The sequence below is a fragment of the Antedon bifida genome, chromosome 7 (genome assembly GCF_963402885.1).
Source record: "Antedon bifida chromosome 7, ecAntBifi1.1, whole genome shotgun sequence".
Classification (NCBI taxonomy): Eukaryota; Metazoa; Echinodermata; class Crinoidea; order Comatulida; family Antedonidae; genus Antedon; species Antedon bifida.
Genome location: NC_136232.1, coordinates 9,846,912 through 9,864,191, shown reverse-complemented (window position 1 = coordinate 9,864,191; position 17,280 = coordinate 9,846,912). Strand labels below are relative to the sequence as shown.

Genomic DNA, 17,280 nt, shown 5'->3' with positions numbered 1-17,280 from the left:
TGGCACGCCAGGACGGACATAACTGTGTCAAGTCCTTGCGTGCAATACATAAACAGCAAAGAAATAGAAAACCAAAAAAGTCTTCTATGTGGAAGAATTACTATACATTATTAAGAATTTGAAAACACTCAATATAATTTATAGTAAGATAAGAAAGATATCACATCGCATATCATCTTTTAGCATTCCTTTCAGTGCATGTACCATTTTCTTTGCACACACAACTCGTAAATTTTCAATAAAAAAAATCGAACTTCCTTTGAAAGGTCAAAGGTCAAGGGAGCGGTGTCACATGGGAAGAAGCTATCTATGTTAATCATTATCAAGATACAATAATATGTTACCACAGTTACTTAACGCTTAGGTTAATGAACTCATAATAGTTGAAATGTTTCTACTTATGTAACTATTTCCAAGTCTTCCCCAATGAACTAAGTTTGTACTACCAAAACATAAACAAAAACTTCTGTCAGATTCCAAACTTTGTCAAAAGTTTACAACTGTCATGTTTTTAACTTAATGTTAAAGGCTAAATATATTTATACAATTTAACAAATCGTTTCCTTTTCGTTAAAAAAAACACATCACCTTAGATAAAACGACACTTCTTAACATTATATTGTTGCTTTTTATCTATCTTGTAAAAAAAAAATCTGGCCTTTAACCAAAAGTTGTAACCTGTTGCAACGAATGTGTTTTGAATAAATGAATTAGGAAAAAATTAACAGATTTAGGTAATAAAGACACCAAAATACAAATGTTCCAAACAAGTTGAATTTTATCAATGAATTATTTTCTTCCATGATCTGTTTATTTTATTTATATTAAATTGTATATCTTATTATTTTTTTCAGAGGCAAACAACATAAATTGAAACAAATCAACAAAGCAAAATTGCAAGCGGATTCGTTCTTTATACTTTACTCAATGATGCTAAAGAAAAAAGTAAGTGTTTTTTATTTGAACTGAAAACAAAGTTTTTTTGCTGATGAATTCAGAATTTTTTGAGAATACTTCAAATTTTAGTTTAACTTTTAATCTGAACAGGTCAACATCCATCATTTTCTAATTTGCATATTACTATTTACACAAATAGGTTTCTATGAATAGATAATTATTTCAATATTCTAATAAATAACAACTTTCTGACCTCGATTCCGATGACAATATGGACTTTTGTTTGTCAAGTCATTGTGATGCGTGTATCCTTGAAATGCAAAAACAACTACGCAAGCAGACGATTTGGGAAGCCATGCTAGCAGGAAATGGCGGGCTTTTTGGAAAGTTTACTTCCTAGCAGCTGCTGCGGATTGATCGCAGTTCTGTTTCTTGTGTTGCACGCCACCTGTTGATGTGCTTGTTTACGCATCAACTGTGATGTCACTACACGTTTTAAAATAAAATTCAAGCTATCAATTTAATTCAAATAGGGCTAAAATTAGAAACTCAAAGAAAAGTGTTTTTCAGAATAAAATCACAGCTTCTTTAGTAAGCATTTTTATTTGATTGTTTTTTTTTTAATTATTAAAAAAATATCATGTTGAACGCGATTAAAATCTTTAAACACTGATTGTTGTTTAAAAATATCTGGTTTTAAATTAGATTATCACAACAACATCTGTTGAGGGTAATTGATAATAATGTTGATTATTCGTTAAACATTTTCTTGTTGTGTTTTAGTAGTAATTAGTTGTGTTGGTTTTTTAGTAATTGTTTTAATATTCAATAACAATTACATTAAAAAATACCTCAATTTAAATTTAACACCATAATGTTTTGCAAATGTGCTCGCTATTTTAAAATAATCTCTCGCTGAAACATTCCAACATCATTTGAAAGCGACTCTGATCAATGATAGAATATCATTAATATATTTGTGAAGAATGTAGCTTCTCATTTTGTCAAATAAAAAGAACACTGGCCGTATTTGTATCCAATAACTTCCGTTGAGCACCGCGATGATAAACTATTAACGTGCTCAGTGCAACACATTGAAAAGTACCGCGACAAATTGTGGATTTTTGCTAATTGCCAAACTAATGAGATATACCACAAACGTTACGCAGTACTCGCATTTCCAATGCTTATTCCGGTAGAACTGTTTCATCCTCCGAACGATCTTAACATGACGAGTAGAGAAAACCTGCGAATACCAAGGTAATATTAATTTAAGACGATCTACGGTAATTCTGCATTTCCTTCAACCGTTTGTGATGCAACCAAGAAGGGCGTTGCCCCAGTACACTTGTCGTCACAAACACAACAACAATAATGAGTATACAAAAACAACATTCCTAAGAAAATTGTTTAACATCTGTAAACCATGCCAAATGTTGAAACTACGTATTTTTTTGTCATTAGAAAAAGAAATGATTAGCCCTATACTATTTTTATAGATTTGGGAAAATAAACTTGCTTTTTTCATTGTAAACATTTAATGTAAACAAAATAATTTGAGTGTCATGCACTATTTAAAATAATAGGTTTATGGTATAATGGAAAGTTTACTTAATGTTAGAACCTCGAATCAAAACTATACAGATTTAGGCTTAACAAAATAATATGAAACGCTCTCAATGACAAAAATTAATTTCAACAAACAGGAGGCAATCATTCCGTGATGGTATTCATACACTTTGATTATTATTCGAGCTTACATATTTGATTGTCTTTGCGATGAAAAGATACATCGAGGCTGAAATCTGCAGCTCTCTAACTTCCTGGTTGTCGAAATCTGGGCTCGATTCCAATATGATGACACTAGCATTTCCCAATTGAATTAGATGTTTTGCAGAAGATAGATATGCAGCAAACAGTGAATTGTGTCTGTTCAGTTCCGACCGACACGCATGTGCTTCTTTTGCAGAAAGCAAAATATTTGTTATCTCACAAAAATATTTTTTTTTCTTACATTGGTCATTATGTCAGAAAATACTTTTTCTCAACAACATGTTTTAGGAAATTTGATTCGCTTTATAGGGTTTTTAAAAAGAAGAATGGGGCGAATCATATATTTTTAAATTAATACTTTTGTAGACAAACTTGTTTTCTTTCTTTCTTTTCTTTATTTCTATTCACATAGCCTACATTCATACATAAATAATCATAGTACAAAACAAGATAAAGTATATTATAAATGTATTTATGACCGATTTAAACATTGTAGGATACAATATTACACATTAAAACATAGTAAATTAAAATTATTCAGACATAGATAAAATTAATATAGCATGTAGATTACTTTCTTGATAATGTTGGGTCGTTGGAAATGTACATATTTAGGCTACATATTTATACATTATAACTTCAAAAATATCGAAAATCTATGCAAAATCCCGTACTTATGGATATTTTTTGTTATCAATAATATATCCAAACCTCGTATACTGCAGAAATAATTTTTTTAGATGGTAAAAAAATATGGTCATTTACCGGTAAATCTCAAAGTAGCTGGCCTCCATCGAGACTTAAATGTCAAAATGGTATGACATTAGACGTGTAGGCAAGCCCGGGGTTCGAGTCTCTTAGGAGTTCTATTTGTTTCATTCTCGGTCATATTCATCTTCTGTTATTTTTCAAAAATGTATTATTCATGGGGTCAATCCTGTTTTTTTAGTAATACCGATATCTCAAGTTATATGAGAAAATTATATTACATTGAGTCAATGCAATATTTAAATATACTACCGATAGTGTACAATTATGTATTATATCGGTTCGGTTTCGATAGATATTTAATAAAATGTTTTGAAGATTTGACTACTTTTATCTGCGAAACTAGACTGAAGTAACTTACATACATGTTTAAAAACTTAAAAATCAACAGGAAAGTAAGCGAATCAGAAAGCAGATGCAAAGTCTGCTATCCTTGACTTACTAACGGTATCTTAAGATGAAGTTAGAAAACTCACTTAAACCTTACTTTTGATATTCTGTTCACTGTGTATAACATACATGGGCGGAGTTTCGTTTTTTTTTCTTGCTTTTATCTGACTTGTTTCCATGTATGACTGTAAATTAATAGAGTTTCTGTTCGTCCCGTATTTGAAAAGTTAGCAGAAATGTTAAGATAAATGTATAGGAATATTAGGGCCTAATGCCAACTTTATAAACCTCTTATAGATATATATATAGTTCACCTGCAGACGTAAATGTTTTCGTCTCAACAAACGGATATCAACGAGGGCTAGTAACACCGTATATTTCTAAGATGTATGCAAGGGTTTCTTCGGGAAAAGAAAGCATCCGTCTGTGCCTTTTGTCCTACATTTCCATTCCATGTGGGAATATCGATCCACTAATAAACACTAATTCATGTTGGTGACGTCACATTTCATAATGAAAGTACAACAAACCCTGGATTTCCCGGGGATGCTAATTAAAACATTAACCAGAATCCTCCCAATGCGCGTAAACTTCGAGCGCGTAAACCTCAAGCGCGTTGATAAGATGACGCAGAGGAAGTATACGGCGATGCATGGGAATGTTAACAAATGTTTTGTTATGAATAATATGAAAGTTAACAAATTATATTTAAGTTTTACTTTAAGCTATGAAATACATGATTCATAACTTTAAATTGATATTTAATATTGACATCATTACTTTCGCTTAATGTCATTTAAACTTTGTAAGGAAATTCATAACATTGTGTTCTAACACGTTTAAAATGAAACATGTTTTTGATTTAATGTATCGTTATACATATCACATTTTATTGACTGTTAAATGTTTTACACTGTAGGCCCTATGTACTGAAGCCTACAACATTGTTTTTGGTCATTTTGTTTGTTTGTTTATTTTATTTCCACCAATAAAAATATATAAAATGTTTCTTTATATTGCAATTGCTTTACCATATAATATCGAAATTAGTAATTATAAATAGGACTGTAAGCAAGTCGGATAATCGTGCTTAACTATTTATAAATTTTAGTTTTAAGTAGACTACTGTGTAGGCTAATATCGTATTTAAATTAATATATACCAAAGCTACAATACGAACACAATGTATTATCTAATTGATGCATTACAGTACAATACATGCACTATTCAATTAATAAATTAATAACTTATATACATTATACAAAAATTATTTCAAATGTTATGAGTGTTTAAAGCAAATAAGGAATTTCAATTAGTTTTATTGATGTCATATACCCATCTTCAAACGCCTTGTAAAGGATTTAAGCAAGTTTTAATTTTTCCGGTCTTAAGTCAATAGATATGATACAAACAGCCAGTGACGTCATAACGGTACTCAAAATCTATTTTTCTCTCATCAATTAAGAACCTTCTTTATTTAGACACTTAATAACATCCAGAATACTTATTTCGGGACACAAAGGCTTTTGTCATTAAAGTTAACGAAACAAAGAGGTTTTGGGAACATGTAGGCATATTAAGAGTTAAATGTTCTGATTTAGTATCCTGTTATTGGCGGATCAGAGTGCGATCCTTCCGTCCACCAGTCGTAGTCTTGTCAAACCTAGAACATGACTTGACCTTGAAAAATTGGAAGTTTTGACGGGAAATCTCGATTCTTTTGTCCAAACAAAAGACACTTTTTTATTTTAATAAGACAGGTGTAATACTAAATTTATCACCAAGCTCAGTCATTGTAAAATAGGCGTGAGAAAAAAATAAAACTGTTTTTTACTTGATAATACAGTAGTTTAAGTCTTTACGCTATATTTAGCTTTAAAAAATGGAAACGTTATTTATTAGATTTTTTTTATCTTATTTTTAAAATGTACATAAGCCTGTAGTTTCTTTAAATTTATTTTATTATTTAATTTAAACAAAAGTTGATTCAGGTTTACAATGTATTATGTTTGATAAAGAGTGAAGCAGGTAATTTTTAGTGTGTCGTCTGTAGCTTATTACGCGCGCAACACATTTTGCCATTTGTTGTCAGTGTGAATTACACTTTATAAAGTTCAAGTAGAGGGCGTCGAGATTTAATAAATAAATCCAACTGTTTGTATTTGTGTGTATTTACAACCGTATTAATTAGTCTAAAGTATAATAATAGGAAGTGTAAACAAAATTAGATGAAACGTCTCAAAATCTGACTGTAAATTACGTCATACATTGCGTGTGTTGTTGGCTGTTTTTGACTTGAGTTGCGGGATTAAAACTAAGTAGGTTTGGCATAACCCGCGAGAGCCGGAGCTCAACGCTATATCCGCTCGCATTGCCCTGGGGCACGAATAAGCTTCTTTCTAGGGAGTTTATTTCAAAATGATTTTTTTTCCTTCGGAAGTGTGCAAGACGAAGTCATATGCAAGCCGCGCGCTTTTCGCCTCAGGACATGTGAGTGATACGGGACTTTTAAATCGTCAAAACAAGTTTAACATCGTTAGGTTTAAAGCTCAGGTACAGGCATGAATTTTAAACATAATATCTGGTTAATTGTACATAAATCTAATATTTGTAACAGAAATCAAGACGAAAAAACATGAATTTCCCCTAATATGGTCAAATACAAAATTTGGCAAAATTCTGCCAAAAAAACTAGGAAGACTTTTTTTCAGTAGTTAGGTAGTTAACATAATGTAATAACATGTCTGGTGACTCCCTAGAAGGTGAAAAAAGATAGTGGATATACGGTGGATAATTTTTGCTATAGCATGAAAATAAAATTCTGAAGTTGAATAACAATACCAGAAATGTAAAATTCAAGTTATATTACCTATATTTAGTCATCTGATAACATTTTTACCATACCGTTTATTTTTCATAGCTTTTTAAAATGCCTCTCTATTTTCAAAATTTGTGTACAAAAGAATAGAGATTTTACTGTGTAATTTGAACTATCCCCCCACTGACAAGAAAGTGCTAATTTTCAAAAAGCTTGTGTAACACAAATAAAATCCCAAAAATTATGAAACATAGGGGAAACTATAGATCGATACTTATTGGAATGTATGATCAATAGAAATTTTTTGCCCGCACCTAGCCTTTAAAGCATTGCAATATATTGTAGCTTTCTACACATGTTAGCCGTAAAGGGCAGCATGATAGGTCTGCTACAGGTGTATGGTCACAGTTTTTAATAATTAACACAAAATAGTTAATTCACATTTGCAAAGTTTATCTAACGTTAAGCTCTGTCTACACTATCAAACTATTTTGTGCCCAAATATTGTAGTGATATTCCCAAAGATGGTAGTGATATGACATCATCATGTCCATTTGTCACATAAAGTTTGATAGTGTAGACAGAGCTTTAGTTTTGGAAACGCTGAATGAAGTCTATATCAAAAGTGAAACTCTAAATGTTGAAGTATAAAGTTAATAATTGTCAATTTAGTTAAAATTTAAATTCTTCACATTTTAATTGTAATTTTTCTACACATAATAGTATTAGATATTGATTCTAAGAAAGGTACCTATCAATCAACATTGAATTTATACAATCACAACACACATAAAAAAAATTCCATAACACATCAAGTGAACCTAAAGGATATTTTAACATCATGTGTTATTAATTGCGGAACACTTCGTCGAGGTGTCAATAAGAGAATTAACGAGTCACTGAGAAAGTTTACAAATATAAGACAAATGTGGAGCGTTCTCATTTGGTTTTAAGTCATCGCTAGGGATAAGCATAAAGCAGCTGATAGAGCGAATATGGCGGAAGCTTGTAAGGCCCCGGGGACTGACTTCGTGGGGCAAAGTTTTTATTAAGGCCTATATTTCAACTAGAGACTGAACATACACATCGAGATAACAAAACCAGAAGTTTCCTCAAGACAGTGACATTTTGATCAACATAAAAACTTTCCAAAACTTGTGTTGCCATTTTGGTCACATACAAAAACAAATCAAGAATTCCACGACGGCTCAATGGTACATCGTACAAACGTGCGTTAAAATCTTATAAATGAAACTTATTTATCTGATAAACTGATATTTATAAGCACGGTAGTTCTTTTAGATGTTAACCTTTAATAGCTTTCGTAACCACTTCAATATATCGGTAAATAGAGTAAGTGTGATCATAAATAATATTTTTCGGTTTCTTAAACTTAGGCCTTGACAGGAGAGTGTGAGTCTATATTTTATTATGTACTTTGTATTAATAAATCAGATAAGTACAAGCTTAAGTCGGACCACAAACCTGCTGATGACGTGCAGTTAATCAAAGTATACCAGTGGTAAAATTATATCAACCTAGAAACTTACTTTTACTTTAAACATAACTTGTCCTAATGTTTGAAGTCATTCGTTAAAGATATGTATTGTCCCCTAAAAACATTAAAAATAAAGATTAATAAAATGAGACTTGAGTACATTATTTTGTAGCTTTAATTAGGTTAATCCTTTCTGTAGAAAAAAAACTGGAAAAAATTAATGTTTTCACTTATAAGATTACAAAATAAATTGTTAAATTCAACCAAAAACCCATTTGCTGGCAGCCACTTTGACTATTTTTCGCTTAAAATTACATTTTTTTAGGTAAATACTTCTTTTTTTCGATCGAAATTTTGGTCTAAGTGGATAACTATTTGGTGACATTAAAATGGCATATTTAACAGAAAAATTGTGAAGAATTAATTTTTCAGGGGGACAATACGACCTTAATTGCAGAAACAACATGGAACGATTTGTTGATCAATATAATAATTATTAAATACTTTATTTTAGTACGGAAAAGCTTGTATCGCCTAAAAATATATAATTCTCTTCAGGCCTATTTAATTATTAAAACAAGCTTACGCATTACTTACTTTCAAATATAAAAACGTATTGTATATGAAATGTTGCTTCGAAAATACATTTTTCATTTGACATAATTATCTTGGAGATATTTATCGTTTAAATATTATAGTATGATATTCTGTAAATTGTGTTTAATTTACGATTATTCGTTGGATTTTGAAAGATTGTTTTATCGTTGAGAAATGTTAATGTAACATAAAATACAACTAAATAGATAACAATAACGTATATTGTACAGTAATTATTGTAGAAATACAGCACGTCTTACTGTGGTAAAGCTTTGGTCAGAGCAGAAATAATAGGCCTATCTTACATGCCTTTTAACAAATTGAAGATGGCTCGACCAAAATAACCGATTGCGTAAACCTGTTTAACACTTTGCAATGATGTGTATCGGCCATGAACGTTGATATGCAAATAGTTTTAAATCCTTCATCAACTCTTATAAAAACATACAATTTACTCAAAATCGTTTTGAATTTAGTAAATTTCCCTAAAATTTTCAAAATTTCCGGAATGAATTATGCATATTTTCAAGTTTAAAATTCGGTTGGGTTGGATCGATCCCTAGTTTAGATTTAGTTGTAGCCTCCTCAGTCGTGTTGACATGCTCTCTTTCCGGGGACTTTGAATCAGGTATGACTAACGTGCGTCTCTCTTCAGTGACACTTGTGAGTTAAATTAACCTTTAAAATCTAAGTAAAAAGAGCCATACTACCGGTACAAGGTGCACATGCGTGATAAGACATCGTTGACCATACCGTCCGAGAAAAACTATAACGTTTAAATATTTGTTTCCAACGTAAGATCGTAATTTTATCATGCACGACGCCATGGATCAGACCGAACTTTCGCTTGTGATTGGTCAACTCACTTGCATTGCGCCTACGTCGTTGCGTTGCGCTGTAGAACATTTTAGAAGGCCTACTTTGCGTTCGTGCGATTTTTCGTTCTAATAAAAGAGTACACTATATGTTTTTTCCTCTTCATTTTGATCCTGCACTTTTGTAACAGAGACTATCTTACCCGGTTGGAGCTTATTAATCTAGCCTCACCCGTACGCGACTGTTCGTCTGATCTGACCGCCCTTCATACCCACGGCATAGCGAAGCCCCACCATTTTGTAAAACTGATTGCCATACCCGAAGATCAGTTTCTAAAACACCTTGCTTTTTCCGTATATGAGGGTGTAATCTTTCCTTGGCCAACGGCGAAATGGGAAATGATTACATATTCTGTTTATCTCTGATATGTTTCTGTTTGATAAAATGACAGAACGTATTATTTACTGAGCGTGACTTCTGTAGGTCTATTGATCGATGATTATTTTTACATTGTTTCTAAAGTATTTAACAATATCTTATTATCCGTCAGGCAACTTCAACTACATATTTTAAAGCAGCTTTAAAAACTCACCTTTTTCTCATACTTTTTTTAATTTTCTGGCATTTTATTTCACTGTTACGTTCATTTAGGCTTTTTGCATAATGCGCAATATAAGCCTAAATTCTTATTATTCTAATTTATTATTAAATTTCGTTATACTATTTTAACGAAAAGGCGATTGTGTGATTTTGTAAAAGATTTTAACCTTCATAACATGTTATTTATATTATAACGTTATAGATTTTCCTGTATGAATAAAGTAAATTTTAGGTTGACCCTACAAGGCAAGAGTACCGTAAATTACAGTAATAATGTTACTCCTTCCTGACCTTACTAAAGAATTTTAAAGAAATAATTTTTTTTTAATAGTTTTGTTGTGTTATAATGTTATAAAAAATCGTATTAGTTTTCTTTGTTATAAAGTATTATAAACATTAAAATAGTCTAAGTAAACACAAAATATGAATAATTATTTTTCAATATAGAAGCTCGTATAAAGGATAGGTTGTAAAGCGTAAACTTAAAGTTCCAATCTGTAAGACGCCGCACTGGTTCATACAGGGGGCAATAAGGAGGGTGGAATAATGCTAATTACATGCGAAAGGTTTGGACCGCGGATCAATGCCATTTTGACACCACTAGAAAATATCTCAGATTTATTATCTTGCTCATTGAACAAGTTATATTGGTTTAGTACTTACTAAGTTAATAAGTCAGTGACACGAATTTACTCAAATACGTACCAAGTATTTGCACGCGCGCACGCAACTGTGAATCAAGTCAAATGTTAATAGCTTAATCCAATTACGTAATAATTAATAAATATAAAATAAGATGAAAGATAATTATGATAATATATTTATTTGAGTATCGTTTGTGTCTCTATTAGTATGAGCCAATAAAATTCATTCATTATCATGAAATGACTTCACACAAAGGTGTGGTTTTGAATGCTCACATTCGATCCTGTAATTAGTAGATTATTATACAGATTATCGTGCAGATTAATACAGATTAATGTAATTAATAAGCCAATAATTTTTATCTATTTATTAGTTTTAATTGTTTTTATTTGTAATTTAAGCACGTGAGATATTGTATTACATTGTAGCCTATTTTTGTAACAATTATCCCTTGATTGATACCGTAAAAATAAAATAACCAAAATGTAAGTTTTAAATGAATGTTCATATTCGGTCTTGTAATTAGTAGATTATTATACAGATTATCGTACAGATTAATAGAGAATAATGTAATTATTTGCCAATCATTTGTATCCAGTTTTAATTGTTTGTATTTATAATTTAAACGTGAGATATTGTCTCTTGATTGGATACTGTAAAAATAAAATAACCAAAATGTAAGTTTTAAATGAAAGTTGAATAAGTTTATAAGGTGATATAATTCATTACAAAAAAAATATTCGAAAAAAAAAATCGAATGTGACTTTGGGATATTTTTAACCATGAACCTGATGCCAATACACCGTATCTACATCTTACAGATTTATCACCTTTCTGTTAATTTAAAAACAAAGTGTTCCTGTGGTTTATCAACTTTTAAAAGTGTCGACCGTGAGGGTTATAATATGAATACCTTTCACACATTTTACTTTCAACAGTTTGAACAAAAATGATATTGACATTAACCATATTTAACCTCGACATTTAGGTTTACGGTCAATGTAGGGGACAATTTGAAGTGCAAAGGATCGCTGGGGTCACGTAACATTTAAGGTGGGTGCACCATAATCTGTATATTAAATATATTTAAAGCAGCCATCATTTACGGAAACACATCACGTGCGCGTAAAAAATGATAGATCTGTGTGCGTAAACTTAAACGAAACACTTTGTATTTTGATGATGTTTCAAATATTTTTTTTTACTAAGAAAATAATGTTCGTAGACCTACAAATTAATTGTTCTCCATGACTTTAAATTCATTCATTCATTTATTTATTTACACAAAGCAAAATTCAAAATATGAAACAAATTAATAGTTAATGCGTTGTACTGGAGAAATCAAATAAGCTTTAAGACAATTTCCACTAGGAAAAAAAGTTTAACAAAATTTGGATCAATATTCATTGTGTTAATGCTATAGAAATCATTTCAAAATGTATTGTTCTGGTATACCATATTATTTATTATTATTAATTATAATTGTATAATGTCTTTTATTTTATGTATCAAATATAATCAAAGGTTTCTTTTTTTAAATAGTTTTAAATTGAGGTTCGTCTGTTTGTTGATGTATTAATAACTGTTAGTTCATATAATTAGGTGTTGCTTGGTTAATCCATTCATCCAGCACCGTTGGCAATACCTGGAAATTCACATAATATATCCCTTCCTTTTTAGGGTGGAGACAATAGAAGGAACATAATCTTAACAACCTTAGCCCATGGCGAGGTTTCTAATGTCTGAAGGCAGCGTACGTCAGAGCTGTTTTATCGGCGTGTGAAATGCGTCAGCCGGTAGACCTGACGAGCCTAACGTTTTGTGATTGTTAAGCAGTGAAATAGATGTTATGCGTAAATATTAACAGACCATAAGGACATTCAAGATGATACGAATGTTTTCAATTAATTTTATAATTTTTGATTTTTGTGAATAATAATGAATTTACACCGTAGTCTACTAAAGTGGAGAAATGGACTATTCTTAAACAGTAACATTTCCCCCAAAAATTTCCAGATTTTAAATTCAATTTTCGTTTCATGTGTACATGTGATTGAGTTTTAGCAATTATCTTTTTCGAATTTTACTGCATTGCTTTTCTCTTATTTATTTGTGTATTACCAAAATTCGATTATTTGTAAATTAGTAAAAAAGAGATAAATAAAAAAATAATGAAAATATATAATTTCCAATATTACTAAAGCATGCATTTATAACAGAAATACAATGAGTTATTTTCGATTGTTTTGTGACATTATCATATCCAGTGATCCAGTAGCGTAGAGTGACATCAATTTACATCTAGTCAAACACGTATAATAAATAAAAAAACTTAAACTTAGAATTGATGCTATGAAAGAAGAACTCTAAAACAATACCAAGGTGTCTTGTAATAGTTAAATCATAAATTGGTTTGTTTTGTTGAAACACGTAAAATAAATAAAAACTCCATTTACAGATATTTCAATAACATGTTCCGAAATTTCACTCCGAGGAATAGAAACAAAAGTAGTAGGTGGGTCCCTCGCCACAGATATTAAAACAATTTGATGTGCAATGTATTCTATATTTTATCATCTTGGAGCATTTGGAAGCATATGGTTGAGTGTAGATGGTGTTTAACATGGTACTAACAATGGCATTACGATGATAGGTGATAATTCAACTTCTCATTCCAATTTAAACTTACCTTTCAAATAATAAATGATAAGGCATTTAAAGCTATTGTTTTCACTTAATTTGTGATGGAAATGTGGCTAAACGTTCTTTTTATGCACATGAAGAAAGTAAAACGTCTGCTAATAGCATCTGTCGCATTGTTTAGTTGCCTGCCACTTTCTGAAGTTTGACTTTTAATATTATAGGAAAGTTCTAAGAAGTATATTTATAATTTCTGTTGTAAAACATTTTTATTTAAAATATTTTGTCAAGTATTGGTGATATTAAAACGTTATTATCTATTATGACCTTAGTGCTGTTTTAACAACACACTTTCTAGTTAGCTTTTCCTCCGTTAAACATGAATAGGAGTCGAGTTTTTAAATTTATTGTTTCTATAATTTAAGTTTTATTTATAAAACCTCATGGTGGTATACAGCAAAATTAAATTCCGACAGAACTGCAATCTGATTGACAATATAACAATAATCAGGTGAACCCTGACATATTATTCATTTATTTTCAGGATTGTCAGGAATTACCATACCTGTATCTTCAGTTGAAATATTTATCTTTACTAATTAAAATGTTTTCCCAAGAAGAAAATAAATCATGGAATAATAAATTAACTGCTTAGAAAACATCACAATAATTTGTGTAAGTCACTGTTGTTGATATTAACTTGACTGCAGTAGACCTAAAAATTATGATGTTGTGTTGATTTCATTAAAAAAGCTACCCTGCAGTTTGTATACAATATTTTCATACATCTCTGTTAATACCGTAATATTTCTAACAATCAACAATCATGGTAATTGGTATATGCCTGATATTCCCCTTTTTGCAAGCCAGCTATTTTTCTCTCTCAGTTCCTCTTCAGTCTTTTATGTTCGTTTGTGTGAGTTTAAGATCTAGTTGTTTAATAAAAATTAAAATACATTTTATAAATTAAAAAGTATTATGAAATCTTTCTTTTACAACTAAAAACTCATGAGAAATTATTTATAAAAGTCACGATATTCTTGCAAATTGTGTGCAATGTTTATGCCCACATACAGTATATAAAATTAATCAATTACGTTACTTTATTCTTATTGCACGCACGCGTTCAAACATTGCTGAAAATTGTGCGTGTTTCAGTACGCGCGCATTAACTTTTTATTCGTTATCACTGAAGAGTAAATCGTCCTTGATGCAAACTGTCAAACATCCGCTGTGCTAACTTTTTGTCAGCTTTCTTAAGTTGTATTCTAAACAAACATTTCTATCGTTAATGTTGCACAAAAAAATGACATTCACTTGTAACATACCGTAATTAGATTTACATAATAGTATTAATCACTTAATTATAAGCTTGTTCTTTGCCCTATCATGATGACCATCTAGCGCATTAATTACATCAAATAAGGGTAACGCACTATTAACTGTTTTAATTCGACAAATTATCATGGGACAAACTTAACAAAACAATTCACAACATAATATTAATAACATTATACTTAGCATTTACAAATATTAATCTGACGTTATTGACATTAACTAGGCCTAGAATGTATACATTAAAAGTTACTACTACTTAAGCTGATCGGCAAAATGCCATAAAATAAATAGGACTAACTTGCATTTCGTTATAAATTGCAGATGGTTGAATATTTTTAAAGATGTTTACCGTTCTTTTCTTAAGAATAACGACTAGTAAGATATCAACTTTATGGATTTGTAACTAAAGTATGTCTGATTCGAGTTAGCCTTTCTTTGTTAAGAGAGTTTGAATTACCAATTTTTATAAATTAAAATAATATAAATGTTGAGTAAACTCCGAATGTTTTACAATTTTGCAGGTTTTCTTGTGTTTCTTGGTTTCTTGTGTTTCTTGGTTTTCTTCTTTTTTTTTTGTTGTTTTTTCACACTCACTAATAATGTGATTTTCTCTTTTGTTATTATTATACGAAGTGAACATTTAAGATTGCCAAAATCGGAGACTTTATTCAACGTATCTGTTTTGTTTTTTGTTCATTTGTTTGTTTTGCTTGTTTTTTTGTTTGTTTTTTTTTTTGCACCGTGCCGTCAATTACAGTTTTGTTTATTGTAACCACGCGATACCAAACCAAGCCAACTCACCATGTCCTGTTATTAAATTTAACTAGAATTGAATGATACTATCAACTATGAATATTAATCAATTGAATTAGATGTTATAAAGTAAAGGGTTAAAATTTGTTAAAGCGACGGCGGTAATTTATAGTATTGAATCCCGGTTAGAAGGATGCAGCGTTACAGTTGGTAATCAGTTAAAGCCCAAGTGTGTATTATGTTGGGGGAGTGTGACGTGCGAAAAGTCATCGCTTCAAATCAACGCTGACAGCTTAAGATTGTCTGCTGGGTTGGGAAGTGCAAGCTCTTGTTCACCCCGACAAATTCGTCTCTGAACCGCAAGCCTGGGTGGGAAGAAAAGTACATTATTGGTTCATGGCTACAATCCGTATTCATTTTTAGAAGTCAATTTGAAAGATCACGGATTACCTGGTTGGAGAACACAACCCGATACTCATCTAACTTTCATTCAGTAACACTTGCTTTTTGCTGTTACGTTCCGTCGCGGACCCCGAGGCTAGGCCCTCAACAAATTTAATTTAAAGTTCATACGAAACGCAGTAGGCAGCTCACTGCTGTACAGAAAGAGGCTGCAAACGCGGTAAGATGAAAGATTGTTATTGCTATGCAACGAAAAGAATGTCAACAGGCCTATACGATTGGTCAGATCTTCCTGACCTATGTAAATAGTAGAAGAGTGAGGGCGGTCTCAAGGTCATTTTAAAAATTGGCACGCTGTTTTTTTGATAAAGCGATAACAAGCTGCCGGGATCTTTTCTGTTACTTGTCACGCCACGGTAGGATGGGACACTGAGCAATCTGGCAAACGCAACATTTATTTTCTGTCACATTAACACGCAGTTAGGGTAACCCAGACCTTGAAAAGGGTTGTTGTTAGATATTATTGATACAATCGAACCGGTCTACATTCACCCGTCATTGCTTGCATCTCGATCTCATCTAGGGCCTAACATTCGAATTGTGTTTTGATTATAGATATACCAAAAAAAAATACAATGATCTATAACACAACTGGTGAAGACACCATCTGTGCCAAAAATTATGGCGGAATTTCTCTTGAAAAGAGTTTCGGAGGGTTACCAGCGGACGATCAGCATGTCGGAAATTCCGTCGCTGGAAATCGAAATAGTTACGGGATGCAACATTCAATTGACGGAATACTAGGCAACTCAAGACCTCCTCCAATCACAGCAGTCGACAGCCCTCCCCAAGGTACGTGTTTTTTAATATTAAATAATTTTATTTTCTAAAATATTAACAATTTTAATTAAATCAATTCATTAGCCTATAACCTGTAACATTATCATAAAGACTGTTACAATGTACTGATAATTACTTTTCCGCAACAATTCTACGTTATCATTTTTTTTGTCTGTAGGCCTACTAGTACTATAAATAGCTTATAAATTAAGTATGAGACTAAAAATGGAACGAATATTACGCGCGCAACAAAGTTGGTGCGCGTAAAAATCGTACGGTTATTATCAACTTTTGAACGCGCGCGCCAAATTTCTGTTTTCGTGATGTTACTATACTAATGAGTTACGTGTGGTTTGATGTAAAAAACTTAAATAACATTGCATACAATTAATATCGCCCAATTCATAAACAAACCAATTTGTTACCGGTAGATTATTAATTTCACTATTAAGTTTCGTATAGCTTCAATAACGCAACACGTGTGATCTTATATTCCATTAATCAT

The 17,280-nt window shown here is 31.2% G+C and overlaps 1 protein-coding gene across 1 annotated transcript in view; it reads left to right on the top strand.

Annotated features, from left to right (window-relative positions):
- The first annotated feature begins 871 nt into the window (after positions 1-871).
- The window catches only part of LOC144847987 (homeobox protein aristaless-like), a 37,900-nt gene continuing 21,491 nt past the window's right edge, over positions 872-17,280 (top strand). The window contains exons 1-2 of the mRNA XM_078704630.1: positions 872-945; positions 16,551-16,787. Of these exons, the coding sequence (XP_078560756.1) occupies positions 16,571-16,787 (217 nt within the window). The 5' untranslated portion in view covers positions 872-945; positions 16,551-16,570. The remainder of the gene's footprint in view (positions 946-16,550; positions 16,788-17,280) is intronic.